The sequence below is a fragment of the Panulirus ornatus genome, chromosome 65 (assembly GCF_036320965.1).
Source record: "Panulirus ornatus isolate Po-2019 chromosome 65, ASM3632096v1, whole genome shotgun sequence".
In the NCBI taxonomy this organism is placed as follows: Eukaryota; Metazoa; Arthropoda; class Malacostraca; order Decapoda; family Palinuridae; genus Panulirus; species Panulirus ornatus.
The window spans coordinates 6,500,717-6,516,344 of record NC_092288.1 but is presented as its reverse complement, the minus strand read 5'-3'; the positions used below and the strand labels follow the sequence as shown (position 1 = coordinate 6,516,344).

The following is a 15,628-nucleotide window of genomic DNA, read 5'->3' as shown; positions in this document are numbered from 1 at the left end:
TTACTGCTTGATGATATGTGGTGATAGGAAGACTTCTGTTCCAATATGATGCTGAGGTAAACGTTTGTATATTGCCAAGGTTGTAATTCATATAAGTGGACCTTATAAGTTTTCAAGACAAAAGAGTTACTTGAAATGTAAAATGGGATGTCTTTTGTTACAGTACACAAATACCTTTACCATCAAGAGGTTTCTGAATAGAGAATTAGAGAAATGCCTGTTAAGTCAGTGAATTTGATAATTCAGTAAAAAGAAATATATATATATATATATATATATATATATATATATATATATATATATCTCATTTCCAGCACATCCACCCTCCTGCGCACAACTCTATCCATAGCCCACGCTTCGCAACCATACAACATTGTTGGAACCACTATTCCTTCAAACATACCCATTTTTGCTTTCCGAGATAATGTTCTTGACTTCCACACATTCTTCAAGGCTCCCAGGATTTTCACCCCCTCCCCCACCCTATGATCCACTTCCGCTTCCATGGTTCCATCCGCTGCCAGATCCACTCCCAGATATCTAAAACACTTTACTTCCTCCAGTTTTTCTCCATTCAAACTTACCTCCCAATTGACTTGACCCTCAACCCTACTGTACCTAATAACCTTGCTCTTATTCACATTTACTCTTAACTTTCTTCTTTCACACACTTTACCAAACTCAGTCACCAGCTTCTGCAGTTTCTCACATGAATCAGCCACCAGTGCTGTATCATCAGCGAACAACAACTGACTCACTTCCCAAGCTCTCTCATCCACAACAGACTTCATACTTGCCCCTCTTTCCAAAACTCTTGCATTCACCTCCCTAACAACCCCATCCATAAACAAATTAAACAACCATGGAGACATCACACACCCCTGCCGCAAACCTACATTCACTGCGAACCAATCACTTTCCTCTCTTCCTACACGTACACATGCCTTACATCCTCGATAAAAACTGCATAGTGCCATTGTACAAAGGCAAAGGGGATAAGAGTGAGTGCTCAAATTACAGAGGTATAAGTTTGTTGAGTATTCCTTGTAAATTATATGGGAGGGTATTGATTGAGAGGGTGAAGGCATGTACAGAGCATCAGATTGGGGAAGAGCAGTGTGGTTTCAGAAGTGGTAGAGGATGTGTTGATCAGGTGTTTGCTTTGAAGAATGTATGTGAGAAATACTTAGAAAAGCAAATGGATTTGTATGTAGCATTTATGGATCTGGAGAAGGCATATGATAGAGTTGATAGAGATGCTCTGTGGAAGGTATTAAGAATATATGGTGTGGGAGGCAAGTTGTTAGAAGCAGTGAAAAGTTTTTATCGAGGATGTAAGGCATGTGTACGTGTAGGAAGAGAGGAAAGTGATTGGTTCTCAGTGAATGTAGGTTTGCAGCAGGGGTGTGTGATGTCTCCATGGTTGTTTAATTTATTTATGGATGGGGTTGTTAGGGAGGTGAATGCAAGAGTTTTGGAAAGAGGGGCAAGTATGAAGTCTGTTGTGGATGAGAGAGCTTGGGAAGTGAGTCAGTTGTTGTTCGCTGATGATACAGCGCTGGTGGCTGATTTATGTGAGAAACTGCAGAAGCTGGTGACTGAGTTTGGTAAAGTGTGTGAAAGAAGAAAGTTAAGAGTAAATGTGAATAAGAGCAAGGTTATTAGGTACAGTAGGGTTGAGGGTCAAGTCAATTGGGAGGTAAGTTTGAATGGAGAAAAACTGGAGGAAATAAAGTGTTTTAGATATCTGGGAGTGGATCTGGCAGCGGATGGAACCATGGAAGCGGAAGTGAATCATAGGGTGGGGGAGGGGGTGAAAATCCTGGGAGCCTTGAAGAATGTGTGGAAGTCAAGAACATTATCTCGGAAAGCAAAAATGGGTATGTTTGAAGGAACAGTGGTTCCAACAATGTTGTATGGTTGCAAGGCATGGGCTATGGATAGAGTTGTGCACAGGAGGGTGGATGTGCTGGAAATGAGATGTTTGAGGACAATGTGTGGTGTGAGGTGGTTTGATCGAGTAAGTAATGTAAGGGTAAGAGAGATGTGTGGAAATAAAAAGAGCGTGGTTGAGAGAGCAGAAGAGGGTGTTTTGAAATGGTTTGGGCACATGGAGAGAATGAGTGAGGAAAGATTGACCAAGAAGATATATGTGTCAGAGGTGGAGGGAACGAGGAGAAGTGGGAGACCAAATTGGAGGTGGAAAGATGGAGTGAAAAAGATTTTGTGTGATTGGGGCCTGAACATGCAGGAGGGTGAAAGGAGGGCAAGGAATAGAGTGAATTGGATCGATGTGGTATACCGGGGTTGACGTACTGTCAGTGGATTGAATCAGGGCATGTGAAGCGTCTGGGGTAAACCATGGAAAGCTGTGTAGGTATGTATATTTGCGTGTGTGGACGTATGTATATACATGTGTATGGGGGTGGGTTGGGCCATTTCTTTCGTCTGTTTCCTTGCGCTTCCTCGCAAATGCGGGAGACAGCGACAAAGCAAAAAAAAATATATATGTATATATATATATATATATGTGGATATATATGTGTATATATATGTATATATATATATCTGTTTATGTATATAGATGTATACGTTGAATTATATAGGTATGTATATGTGCAGGTGTGGGTGTTTAGGTATATACATGTGTATTTGGGTGGGTTGGGCCATTCTTTTGTCTGTTTCCTTGCACTACCTTGCTAATGTGGGAGACAGTGTCAAAGTGTAATAAATAAAAAAGAATATTTTTTTATACTATTATATAGATAGAAAAGACATCAACAGAATATTAAAGGGTCTTGACCTATATGAGGCTCATAGGCTGAATATGTGCGCAGATACACTTGACAGACCTTTTGAAATAACATTTAAGGTGTTGCTGGAGAAGAGGCTGTGCCAAGGAAGTAGAAAAGGGCAATCATACCAGTCTGAAAGAAAGGAGACCAGTAAGAGGCATTGAATTACAGACTAGTTTCCCTGGTTGATGTGGTTACTGGAAAAGATAATCAGAAAATGGTTGGATAACTTCCTACAGAGGAGAAATCACCATTGTGAGAAACAAAATGGCTTCAAAAAAAGAAGTTCCTGCATAACAAACCTTGTAGATTTTTGCAAGAGCTCAGTATGGGACAAGATAGAAGGCTGGAGGGATTGTTTGCATCTAGACTGATAGAGAGCATTTGACTCTATACTGCATGGGAGGCCGATTAAGAAGCTGTATCACCAGGCAGGATTTAGGGAGATGGTTGGATAGTATTACAGTGGTAGTGGAAGGGAACAAAAGATGCAGTCAGAGGAACCTTTTCAAAATGGGTTGAGGACACCCAGCAGAGTGCTACAGAGTTCTGTTCTTGGACAGTTATTCTTGGAGATGTATGTGAATGACATGCTAAATGGTGTAGATTCTTACTTTAACATATTTGCAGATAATGCAAAGGCCATGAGAGCAAGTGGAAAGGGTGGAGGACTGCTTTCTTACAAGGGAGCCTTGACAGATTCCTAAGTTGGTCTGATACATGGTTGATAAAGTTCAGCCCGAGCAAATTTAAGGTGATAAGAATTGGTTGCAATGAAAGAACACCTCAATATGAGTATCATTGAGCAGGAAATTAGCAGCGGGAATCTGTGTGAGAGAGACTTGGGAGTAGACTTTGTCTCTAACCTTTCACCAGAGTCCAACCTAAGTGGGGTTTGTTTAAGGATACTGACCGTCTTCAAGCAAATTGCATTCACTAATAATCAGATATTCTGTAAGCTTGCCACATCATGCATAAGGCCAGGATTGAAATATCCTTCCCAAGTTTGGTCCTAGCACCTGAAGAAACATAAAGAACTAGCAGAGAAGGTCCAGAGGAAAGCAGCAAAAACAGAGCCAGGGAAAGGCTAGAGACCTTAGATTTCCTCATTGTGAAAGAGAGAAGAGTGAGGAGGGGTGATTAGGTCACAGTCTCAAAGGTTTTAAAGTTTTACAGGTGTTTGGGATTTTGTTTTGTTGCCAGGCATTGTTGAATATATCTGTATGTTCTTGGGTTGGAAAAGGGCAAAAGTGTTTTATGTGAAAGTTTGATGTGTTGTTAGGGACTATAGCAGGAGAGACAAACTTATGAAAGAAATTCACATATCATAGGAGTGCATCTGATTTTATCACAGCCTTGAAGTTGCAGGAGCCGTACAGCGGGGGTCCTAGGGTTGAATGATAATGATGATAGAAATTTACTGCAGTCATCATAAGCTCTTATGGGTAGGTGCAGATTTGTGCCCTAACCAGTAATTTTTTAAAAAATCAAGCATTCAACTCGGTGTTGAGCTTCATTTTCAATTTTTATGACCTTGATCCTAAAGAAACAAGTATCTTCTTCATAAATATTTTCTCAGTAATTTGGATAGATGATAAATAGACAGAGGCAATGTTGTTTTAGCATGCTGTTGATTTTTATTATGATAAGAATTCCAAGTCATCCCATTGAGTGCTGCAACAACTTTTTATTTTTTATACACACATTTCCAAAGATAGCTTCTTTATTGTACATATTTCCAAAGTTTTTTTATTCTTTGGAAATATTGTTTGGAAATGTTGTTTTAGCATGCTGTTGATTTTTATTATGATAAGAATTCCAAGTCATCCCATTGAGTGCTGCAACAACTTTTTATTTTTTATACACACATTTCCAAAGATAGCTTCTTTATTGTACATATTTCCAAAGTTTTTTTATTCTTTGGAAATATTTTATTGATATAGTAATTATAAAGTGATGTATAAATTTGCATCACAGCAATATGGCATCAAGAATTATGATTGAAAGCTTGCTGTAGCAATGCATTTATTTTAAAGCAGATATTGGATACAAGAAAATTAGTATATTTAGCAGCGAGCTGCATTACTTAAATTAGTTTAGATCAGCTCATTGTGGTTTTTGCTTTTTTTTTTTTTTATCTGCTCAGAATATGTGCAGGCATTCTTTGTCTTTATATGAGCGTTTACTTGAGAAATGACCATTTTTCCTGACATATTTGCTTCTTTTTTTTTCATTGTAGAGTATCTTGAAAATTGCCTGTCTGCAGTGGAAACTTAAGTCCCCTAAGCACATTTTCTTCTAATGATTTTCAAGTAGCATTTAGTCAACTTCTTGCATATATGTTACTGGTGTTTTACAGGATTGGAATGTAATGTGGGATTTACTTCTCAGTCAGATTGTACCATTGCTGGTAATTTACTAGTAGGGATGAAGATGCTTGCAGGCTCAGTAATGATAATTTTGGAAGCCCTAAAACTTGGATATTTCTCTCCGGTAGGGGTCGACCCTGAGGAGCCCCTCTGCTCCTTCTGCCAGGAACTTTGACTCGCGCCAAGATGGGGGGAGTTCCTCTGCAAAGAGAACGGACGGCAAGTGGGTGTGCAGATACCCATATTGTGGCTACACTACTAACAAAGCATCAGTACTCCGGGGACATATGAGAATTCATACTGGAGAAAAGCCTTTTTCTTGCCCATATTGTCCACACAGAACTGCACAAAGAGGCAATCTGAATGCTCACATTAGATACAAGCATAGGCTATTTTTGAACAATAATTCAAACCTGAATAGTGAGCAACGGATGTAAGAACAGTTTATGAAACTGGCAATGACAGATCAAAGAGTTCAGAGTTATGCATATATTACTCACTTGATATTACTATATTTTTATGATGTTCATGATCAGCTGAATGATTTGAAGCTATGTGAAACCAAAAATACTTGTGAAAATGATATTCATGACTACCTATGCCGAAGTTGACCATACATACGTATATATATATATATATATATATATATATATATATATATATATATATATATATATATATATATGTGTGTGTGTATATATATGTATATATACACGTTTGTGTGTGTGTGTGTATATATATATATATATATATATATATATATATATATATATATATATATATATATATATATATATAAAACTAGGTTTTCAAGACCTGGTGGATGTATCAGTAAGGGGCTTATCAGTAATAACTGCATATGTGTTGAACAGTAAAGCCCAACTCTGAAGATGTGGTTTCTCTGTTGTAGGGTCCCGCTTCCTTGTACAGTGAGGGACGTAGGACCCATCAGTGCATGGTGTGTTTCAAGATATTTCCCAAGAAGGATAACCTTGTCAAGCATCAACGGACACATACAGGGGAAAGGCCCTTCAGCTGCCCATACTGTGATTTTCGAGGTTCCCAGAAATCCACGGTGAATAGACACATTCACTCGAAGCATGCGTCTCATGGTCACTGGCCGATGATGGCTCCACATTAGCAGGTGTAAGGGAAAATTTTAACCCTAATATTATGAACTGCTCTCAGATTTTCAGTGGCTATGTACCAGCATGGCATATTACAGGGGAGTAGAGACACTTAAAAATAAAAGTAACATTCAAGATGTCTTAATTGGGTTGGAGATTTAGACTTCCAGCATGGGAAATATAGAGATACATTTATATTTATCAGCCTTGGTCTGTTAAGACTTGATACATCGCAACATGTAATGATGCTAACTGACTGCTGAAGCATGTTTATACTTTGGTGATGTGCTCAAAGTGCTCTGTTGCATGTTCTAGGGTGTGCGAAGCAGTTATAGGCGTGACACGTATGGGAGTAGGTGTGGCAGTGCAGCGGCAGTTGGCTTGGCTGGTACCAGAGGGACGAATGGTGAAGGGGGTTCGCACCCATGCATCCTCTGCCAGAAGCGCTTCACCAGTCGACAGGACCTGAGGCGCCACGTCCGTACACATACTGGAGAGAGACCATATCAGTGTCCTCTCTGCCCCCACCGAGCAGCTCTCAAGGGCAACATCAAGAAGCACATCATAGCAGTACACAGAGATGCAGCTCCAACAGCTGCTGAAGCTGCAGCTGTATTAGATATTGAAGCATTTGAGGCATCCTCCAGTGCCATATCAGTCTCTTCAGGGGTTGAAATATTACAAACTTGCTCCCTCTCTCCAGGAACATTTACAAATTGTTAAAGATCTCTTCAGGATTGTAATGTCACTGGGGAGAAATTGCTTACATGGTTTGTGTGTGTTTGAAGGAAGATGGGGAGAGAGTAAGACAGAGAGATTGTGTGTGTGTGTGTGTATGTGTGTAATTGCTTATTTGTACTGTTCAGGGAGAGAATCTACATTTGTAGGGCACCATCTCTAATACCTTCCCTACCACCATACAGCATTTTAAACTTTTGTATGCTGTCTGCATGTACTATGGCCTCATTCAGTTTATTACTTTCATCCACAATTCTGATTATATAAAAGCACTGTATTTTACATTTTTATGTAACAGGTTTCTTGCTTCATATTATGCCCTTGGGTTGTTCTCTCCCTGTGTTTATCAAAGAACTTTTGACTGTCTACATCATCAGTAGAGTTTGAAATCTTAAAGGTTGTGATCAGGTCACCCCTCATTCGTCTCTCTTCCATAGTGGGCAAATTTAAAGTCTCTAGCCTTTCCCTGTAACTCAGCTCTCTTAATCATGGTGCATGTGTGTGTGTGTGTGTTTCTGCCTTGCATTTCATCACTTACAGTGACTTCATTTCAAAATTTAATTAGTTTATAAGGAGCTTTTCACTGATGGGGACCAGAAACTGCTCCTTGCAATTCCCATTTCAGTTTTTCTGTCTCATGATAGTCATGTTTTTTATTTTTAACCAGCTTGGTGGGAAAGCTGATATCACATGGCTTATGTAATATTTTATATGCTGTACTTAAAGAATGAACTTTATTTTATTTGGAGTTGCTATAATACTTCAAGTACTTAAAGGAAAAAAATTATTTTTATTTTGTGTTGTTTCTTGCAAGTGAGGCTGTCATATGGCATTAGGGAATTGATGTAGGTTAATTGGGTCATTTCATTTTTGAGTTAGTATTTGTATTGAAATGGGAATTTTTTTTACTGTACAGCTTCTGTGTTTGTCATTTTTATACTCTTCATCCTTTGTTTACTCATATATATATATTTAGTTTTTTTTTATTATACTTTGTCGCTCTCCCGCGTTAGCGAGGTAGCGCAAGGAAACAGACGAAAGAGTGGCCCAACCCACCCACATACACATGTATATACATAAATGCCCACACATGCACATATAAATGCCTATACATTTCAATGTATACATACTTATACATACACAGACATATACATATATACACATGTACATATTCATACATGTTGCCATCATCCATTCCCTCTGCCACCTTGCCACACATGAAATGGCACCCCCTTCCCCCTGCGTGTGTGCGAGGTAGCGCTAGGAAAAGACAACAAAGGCCACTTTTGTTCACACTCAGTCTCTAGCTGTCATGTGTAATGCATTGAAACCACAGCTCCCTTTCCGGATCCAGGCCTCACAAACTTTCCATGGTTTACCCCAGATACTTCAATGCCCTGGTTCAATCCATTGACAGCACGTCGACCCCGGTATACCACATCGTTCCAGTGCTCTCTATTCCTTGCATGCTTTTCACCCTTCTGTATGTTCAGGCCCCAATCACTCAAAATCTTTTTCACTCCATCCTTCCACCTCCAATTTGGTCTCCCACTTCTCCTCGTTCCCTCCACCTCTGACCCATATATTCTCTTTGTCAATCTTTCCTCACTCATTCTCTCCATGTGATCAAACCATTTCAAAACACCCTCTTCTGCTCTCTCAACTACACTCTTTTTATTACTACACGTCTCTCTTACCCTTTCATTACTTAATCAAACTACCTCACACCACATATTGTCCTCAAACATCTCATTTCCAACACATCCACCCTCCTCCGCACAATCCTATCTATAGCCCATGCCTCGCAACCATATAACATTGTTGGAATCACTATTCTTTCAAACATAACCGTTTTTGCTCTGTGAGATAACGTTCTCGTCTTCCATACTTTCTTTAATGCTCTCAGAACCTTCGCCCCTTCCCCACCCTGTGACTCACTTCTGCTTCCATGGTTCCTTCCACTGCCAAATCCACTCCTAGATATCTAAAACACTTCACTTCCTCCAGTTTTTCTCCATTCAAACTTACCTCCCAGTTGACTTGTCCCTCAACCCTACTGTACCTTGCTCTTATTTACATTTACTCCCAGCTTTCTTCTTTCACACACTTAACCAAACTCAGTCACCAGTTTCTGCAGTTTCTCACCCAAATCAGCCACCAGCGCTGTATAATCAGCGAACAACAACTGACTCACTTCCCAAGCCCTCTCATCCACAACAGACTGCATACTTGCCCCTCTCTCCAAAACTCTTGCGTTCACCTTCCTAACAACCCCATCCATAAACAAATTAAACATCCATGGAGATATCATGCACCCCTGCCGCAAACCGACATTTATTGGGAACCAGTCACTCTCCTCTCTTCCTACTCGTACACATGCCTTACATCCTTGATAAAAACTTTTCACTGCTTCTAGCAACTTGCCTCCCACACCATATACTCTTAGTACCTTCCACAGAGCATCTCTATCAACTCTGTCATATGCCTTCTCCAGATCCATAAATGCTACATACAAATCCATTTGCTTTTCTAAGTATTTCTCACATATGTTCTTCAAAGCAAACACCTGATCCACACATCCTCTACCACATCTGAAACCACACTGCTCTTCCCCAATCTGATGCTCTGTACATGCCTTCACCTTCTCAATGAATACCTTCCTGTATGATTGTATATATATATTTATTTATTATACTTTGTCGCTGTCTCCCCTGTTGGAACACCTATTCCTTCAAACATACCCATTTTTGCTTTCCAAGATAATGTTCTCGACTTCCACACATTCTTCAACGCTCCCAGAACTTTCACCCCCTCCCCCACCCTATGATTCACTTCCGCTTCCATGGTTCCATCCGCTGCCAAATCCACTCCCAGATATCTAAAACACTTCACTTCCTCCAGTTTTTCTCCATTCAAACTTACCTCCCGATTGACTTGTCCTGCAACCCTACTGTACCTAATAACCTTGCTCTTATTCACATTTACTCTTAACTTTCTTCTTTCACACACTTTACCAAACTCAATCACCAGCTTCTGCAGTTTCTCACATGAATCAGCCACCAGTGCTGTATCATCAGCGAACAACAACTGACTCACTTCCCAAGTTCTCTCATCCACAACAAACTGCATACATGCCCCTCTTTCCAAAACTCTTGCATTCACCTCCCTAACAACCCCATCCATAAACAAATTAAACAACCATGGAGACATCACACACCCCTGCCGCAAACCAACATTCAATGAGAACCAATCACTTTCCTCTCTTCCTACACGTACACATGCCTTACATCCTCGATAAAAACTTTTCACTGCTTCAAACAACTTGCCTCCCACACCATATATTCTTGATACCTTTCACAGAGCATCTCTATCAACTCTATCATATGCCTTCTCCAGATCCATAAATGCTACATACAAATCCATTTGCTTTTCTAAGTATTTCTCACATACATTCTTCAAGGCAAACACCTGATCCACACATCCTCTACCACATCTGAAACCACACTGCTCTTCCCCAATCTGATGCTTTGTACATACCTTCACCCTCTCAATCAATATCCTCCCATATAATTTACCAGGAATACTCAATTTACCAGGAATGCTCTGTAATTTGAGCACTCACTTTTATCCCCTTTGCCTTTGTACAAAGACATTATGCAAGCATTCCACCAATCCTCAGGCACCTCACCATGAGTCATACATACATTGAATAACCTTACCAACCAGTCAACAATACAGTCACCCCCTTTTTTGATAAATTCCACTGCAATACCATCCAGACCCACTGCCTTGCCGGCTTTCATCTTCCGCAAAGCTTTAACTTTTTACTACCTCTTCTCTGTTTACCAAATCATTCTCCTTAACCCTCTGACTTTGCACACCACCTTGACCAAAACACCCTATATCTGCCACTCTATTGTCAAACACATTCAACAAACCTTCAAAATACTCACTCCATCTCCTTCTCACATCACCACTACTTGTTATCACCTCCCCATCAGCCCCCTTCACTGATGTTCCCATTTGTTCCCTTGTCTTATGCACTTTATTTGCCTCCTTCCAAAACATCTTTTATTCTCCCTAAAATTTAATGACACTGTCTCACCCCAACTCTCATTTGCCCTCTTTTTCACCTCTTGCACCTTTCTCTTGACCTCCTGCCTCTTTGTTTTATATATCTCCCACTCATTTGCATTATTTCATGCTGATGAATTTTAAAAGACTTTTAAGTGTTTTTCAGACTTACAGATACTTAAGTGTTTTTAATTTTTTAAGGAAGGTCCTTGTGACTATATGGGGTGGTTTTTATTCATTGACCTCTTATTGAAAATGATAGGATTGATAGTGACTTATTCAGAAAGGTTAAACTCAAAATTTTTTAGGCCAACATAAGCCTCTCAAGAGATATTAATGCTTTAGAAAAAACTTGAAGTTTAGATATAGATAACACAAACACTTTAGGTCATTTACCTTTGAAATACTTTCACCATATATTTTAGAAGTGTATGTCCCAATAAGTAATGATAAGTTTCTGAAATTTTTCTAGAGATAAAAGATTAGATAAAAAAAAAATAGAATTAAAGCCTCTAATCAGGCCAAAATTTGCACCAATAGGTAAATCCCTGGATGTATGATATTATAAAATTGGATAATAGATATCAGAGTTGTGATTCATATAAAGTAGTTAAGTTATACAAAAAGATGTATTTAGATATGATTGTTTTTCTTTATATGTACTCTTGATTTTAACTGTGCGGTACAATAATGTCCGTAAATGGCTCTTGCAGTTGCTTTACCCTACATTTACTATAATATATATGGTGAATTGTAAAATATCTTCCTAACTGCAAGTGAGGTAATATTGATTGGCTGTTACTGGAAGAAAGTTGGTGGTAGTGAGAAAAGGCATTGGAGAATAGGTGGTAGTGATGACATTGCTACTTACATAATTTTTTGTGATTATCTGCCTTTTTATTGAGAGTAGGGATATTCATACACTCTCTAGGTCTTCAGTTTTTTTTTTTTTTTTTTTTTTTTTTTTCATTTCATTGCACTAGACAAGACAGTATGTATAGAACAGAGTAAGCAACTGCGAGAAGGAGCGAGTTACAAAAGCACACCTTACTCACATGCTGTATCAGGGAACACTAGTACTTCGTCTCAAGTCACAAAGGGCTTGTGTGATTAAAGTTCCACTGCTTTTATTTGATGTATATATTACCTAAGATGGGGCTTTTAAACCCATTTTACCCCATGGTATATACCCTGGGTACTCAGAAATACAACATGTACCTAGCAGGCAAACTCTCTGATGCCTCAAAAACTGATTGACTGGATATCTAATTTATCTTTAAAACCCACTTCAGAATCTTTGGATGAAAGTGCAGTTTGATGGATGCTTGCATGCGGCCTTTGTCTATAGATTTTGATTTATCTGTATTTTACTATTTTTATGGTGAAAATTAGCAAAATGAGATTAACCCATATGGTCCCGTTAAATTAAGAGAGGTTTGGATTTCATAAGTGTGTTAACTGGCAGCCTGGCATTCAGCTTTATGTTTACAGCCAGTATGATATGACAAGCAAATATGAGTTTCAGATGATGGTTTATAGAAACTGTCCATTATTTCCAGGGAGAGGGGAGCTTTTAAAGTCAAAGAAAAGATTGTTGATTGTTTATTTACAAGGTATAAGAACAAGAATATGTATGTATATATATTCCTGTGTGGAATGTGTGGCAGGGTGGCAACGGAAATGAATAAAGGCAGCAAGTATGAATTATGTACATGTGTATATATGTATATATATTTTTTTCTTTTAAACTATTTGCCATTTCCCGCATTGGCGAGGTAGCGCTAAGAACAGAGGACTGGGCCTTTGTGGAATATCCTCACCTGGCCCCCCTCTGTTCCTTCTTTTGGAAAATTAAAAAAAAAACGAGAGCGGAGGATTTCCAGGCCCCCGCTCCCTCCCCTTTTAGGCGCCTTCTATAACACGCAGGGAATACGTGGGAAGTATTCTTAATCCCCTATCCCCAGGGAGACAGCGACAAAGTATAATAAAATATATATATATATATATATATATATATATATATATATATATATATATATATATATATATATATATATATTGCTTTGTCGCTGTCTCCCGCATTTGCGAGGTAGTGCAAGGAAACAGACGAAAGAAATGGCCCAACCCACCCCCATACACATGTATATACATACGTCCACACACGCAAATATACATACCTACACAGCTTTCCATGGTTTACCCCAGACGCTTCACATGCCCTGATTCAATCCACTGACAGCACGTCAACCCCGGTATACCATATTGATCCAATTCACTCTATTCCTTGCCCTCCTTTCACCCTCCTGCATGTTCAGGCCCTGATCACACAAAATCTTTTTCACTCCATCTTTCCACCTCCAATTTGGTCTCCCACTTCTCCTCGTTCCCTCCACCTCTGACACATATATCCTCTTGGTCAATCTTTCCTCACTCATTTTCTCCATGTGCCCAAACCATTTCAAAACACCCTCTTCTGCTCTCTCAACCATGCTCTTTTTATTTCCACACATCTCTGTTACCCTTACGTTACTTACTCGATCAAACCACCTCACACCACACATTGTCCTCAAACATCTCATTTCCAGCACATCCATCCTCCTGCGCACAACTCTATCCATAGCCCACGCCTCGCAACCATACAACATTTTTGGAACCACTATTCCTTCAAACATACCCATTTTTGCTTTCCGAGATAATGTTCTCGACTTCCACACATTCTTCAAGGCTCCCAGGATTTTCACCCCCTCCCCCACCCTATGATTCACTTCCGCTTCCATGGTTCCATCCGCTGCCAGATCCACTCCCAGATATCTAAAACACTTTACTTCCTCCAGTTTTTCTCCATTCAAACTTACCTCCCATATATATATATATTATCCCTAGGGATAGGGGAGAAAGAATACTTCCCACGTATTCCCTGCGTGTCGTAGAAGGCGACTAAAAGGGGAGGGAGCGGGGTGCTGGAAATCCTCCCCTCTTGTTTTTTTTTTTAACTTTCCAAGAGAAGGAATAGAGAAGGGGGCCGGGTGAGGATATTTCCTCAGAGGCCCAGTCCTCTGTTCTTAACGCTACCTTGCTAATGCGGGAAATGGCGAATAGTTTGAAAGAAAAGAAAAATATATATATATGTGTGTGTGTGTGTGTGTGAAGAACATGGTTCTAGCTCATGTGTGTTTGTGTGTGTGTGTGTGTTTTATGAATGTATATGTTTTATGCATGTGTTTTGTTCCAAAGTATTTCTTGATGAAAATGAACCCAGATAAATCTCAGAATTGTGTAGTATCTCCAGAATATGTTGTTTTGTATCATCATTTTCATAGTTTGAGTTTCAGTTTTAGGTCTTACTCTGTTGATTCTTATAGATGAGATATGTATCAAAAAAGAAATTAAGGAAAAATCTTATGCTATAGTCTTAATCAATAAGGAACATTGAAGGTGTTCCTTGTTGTGGATTGTATAGATGACACAAGTAAATCATTTTGAAAACAGAAGTGGAACTTTCATTTTATTCCCCTGAAAGAAATCTTACATGATGGGTTGCTGCAGTGTGTATCTTGCACTTACCTTGATATGTTTTATATTTCTTAATTTTTTATTCATTTTACTTTGTCGCTGTCTCCCGCGGTAGCGAGGTAGCGCAAGGAAACACGAAAGAATGGCCCAACCCACATACACATACACGTCCACACTCGCAAATATTCATACCTGTACATCTCAACGTATACATATATATACACACACAGACATATACATATATACACATGCACATAATTCATACTGTCTACCTTTATTCATTCCCATCGCCACCCCACCACACATGAAATAACCACCCCTTCCCCCCAAATGTGCGCAAGGTAGTGCTAGGAAAAGACAACAAAGGCCACTTTCGTTCACATTCAGTCTCTAGCTGTCATGTAATAATGCACCGAAACCACAGCTCCCTTTCCACATCCAGGGGCATTTATGTGTATATGAGTGGATGGGTCATTCTTCGTCTGTTTCCTGGCACTACCTCACCAACACAGGAAGCAGTGATCAGGTGTACTGAATAGAAAAAAGATATGAAGTTGCTTGTAACAGATTGTCCATACCTTGCTTTTATAGTAGGTGTAAGGAAATGCTTCATAGATACTGACTGGCAGTTACAGTATTACATTAAGACAGCAATACCTAAAGAAGGAGATGACATAAGTTAGTATTAGCAAAGTATATCAGTCGCTCCTCATTAAACACTTTTTTTGTTACAGTGGCAAGTTGTATTATGCTATTCTAAACTGAATCAGTACCATGTAATGATATGAACCCGGTGTGGCCAAACAATAGCTGTACTAAATGTCATGTGATAGAACTTCAGAGGCAAATTCACATCGAGAGTGATATGATATGAATCTAAGGATGTGTTGCTAAATTCAGTGAGATAATGAAATTGTCGTATGGAGTTTATTTGTTACCCTTTAAATTGATTATTTCACTTTCTAAGAATGTAAAACAGCAGTATATCAGGGGATTATAAGTAATTCATTCT

The 15,628-nt window shown here is 39.2% G+C and overlaps 1 protein-coding gene across 11 annotated transcripts in view; it reads left to right on the top strand.

Annotated features, from left to right (window-relative positions):
• The window catches only part of LOC139746393 (uncharacterized), a 79,015-nt gene that overhangs the window by 42,612 nt on the left and 20,775 nt on the right, over positions 1-15,628 (top strand). For 4 of the 11 annotated variants that reach the window (XM_071657598.1, XM_071657597.1, XM_071657599.1 and 1 more), the window contains exons 7-8: positions 6,075-6,239; positions 6,607-14,594. The exons of 2 other annotated variants lie outside the window; for them this stretch is intronic. In XM_071657598.1, coding sequence (XP_071513699.1) covers positions 6,075-6,239; positions 6,607-7,014 — 573 coding nt within the window. In that variant the 3' untranslated portion in view covers positions 7,015-14,594. Of the gene's footprint in view, positions 1-5,292; positions 5,771-6,074; positions 6,311-6,606; positions 14,595-15,628 lie in introns of those variants that run through there. 5 more of the 11 variants (XM_071657602.1, XM_071657601.1, XR_011712145.1 and 2 more) reach the window with 4 other exon arrangements.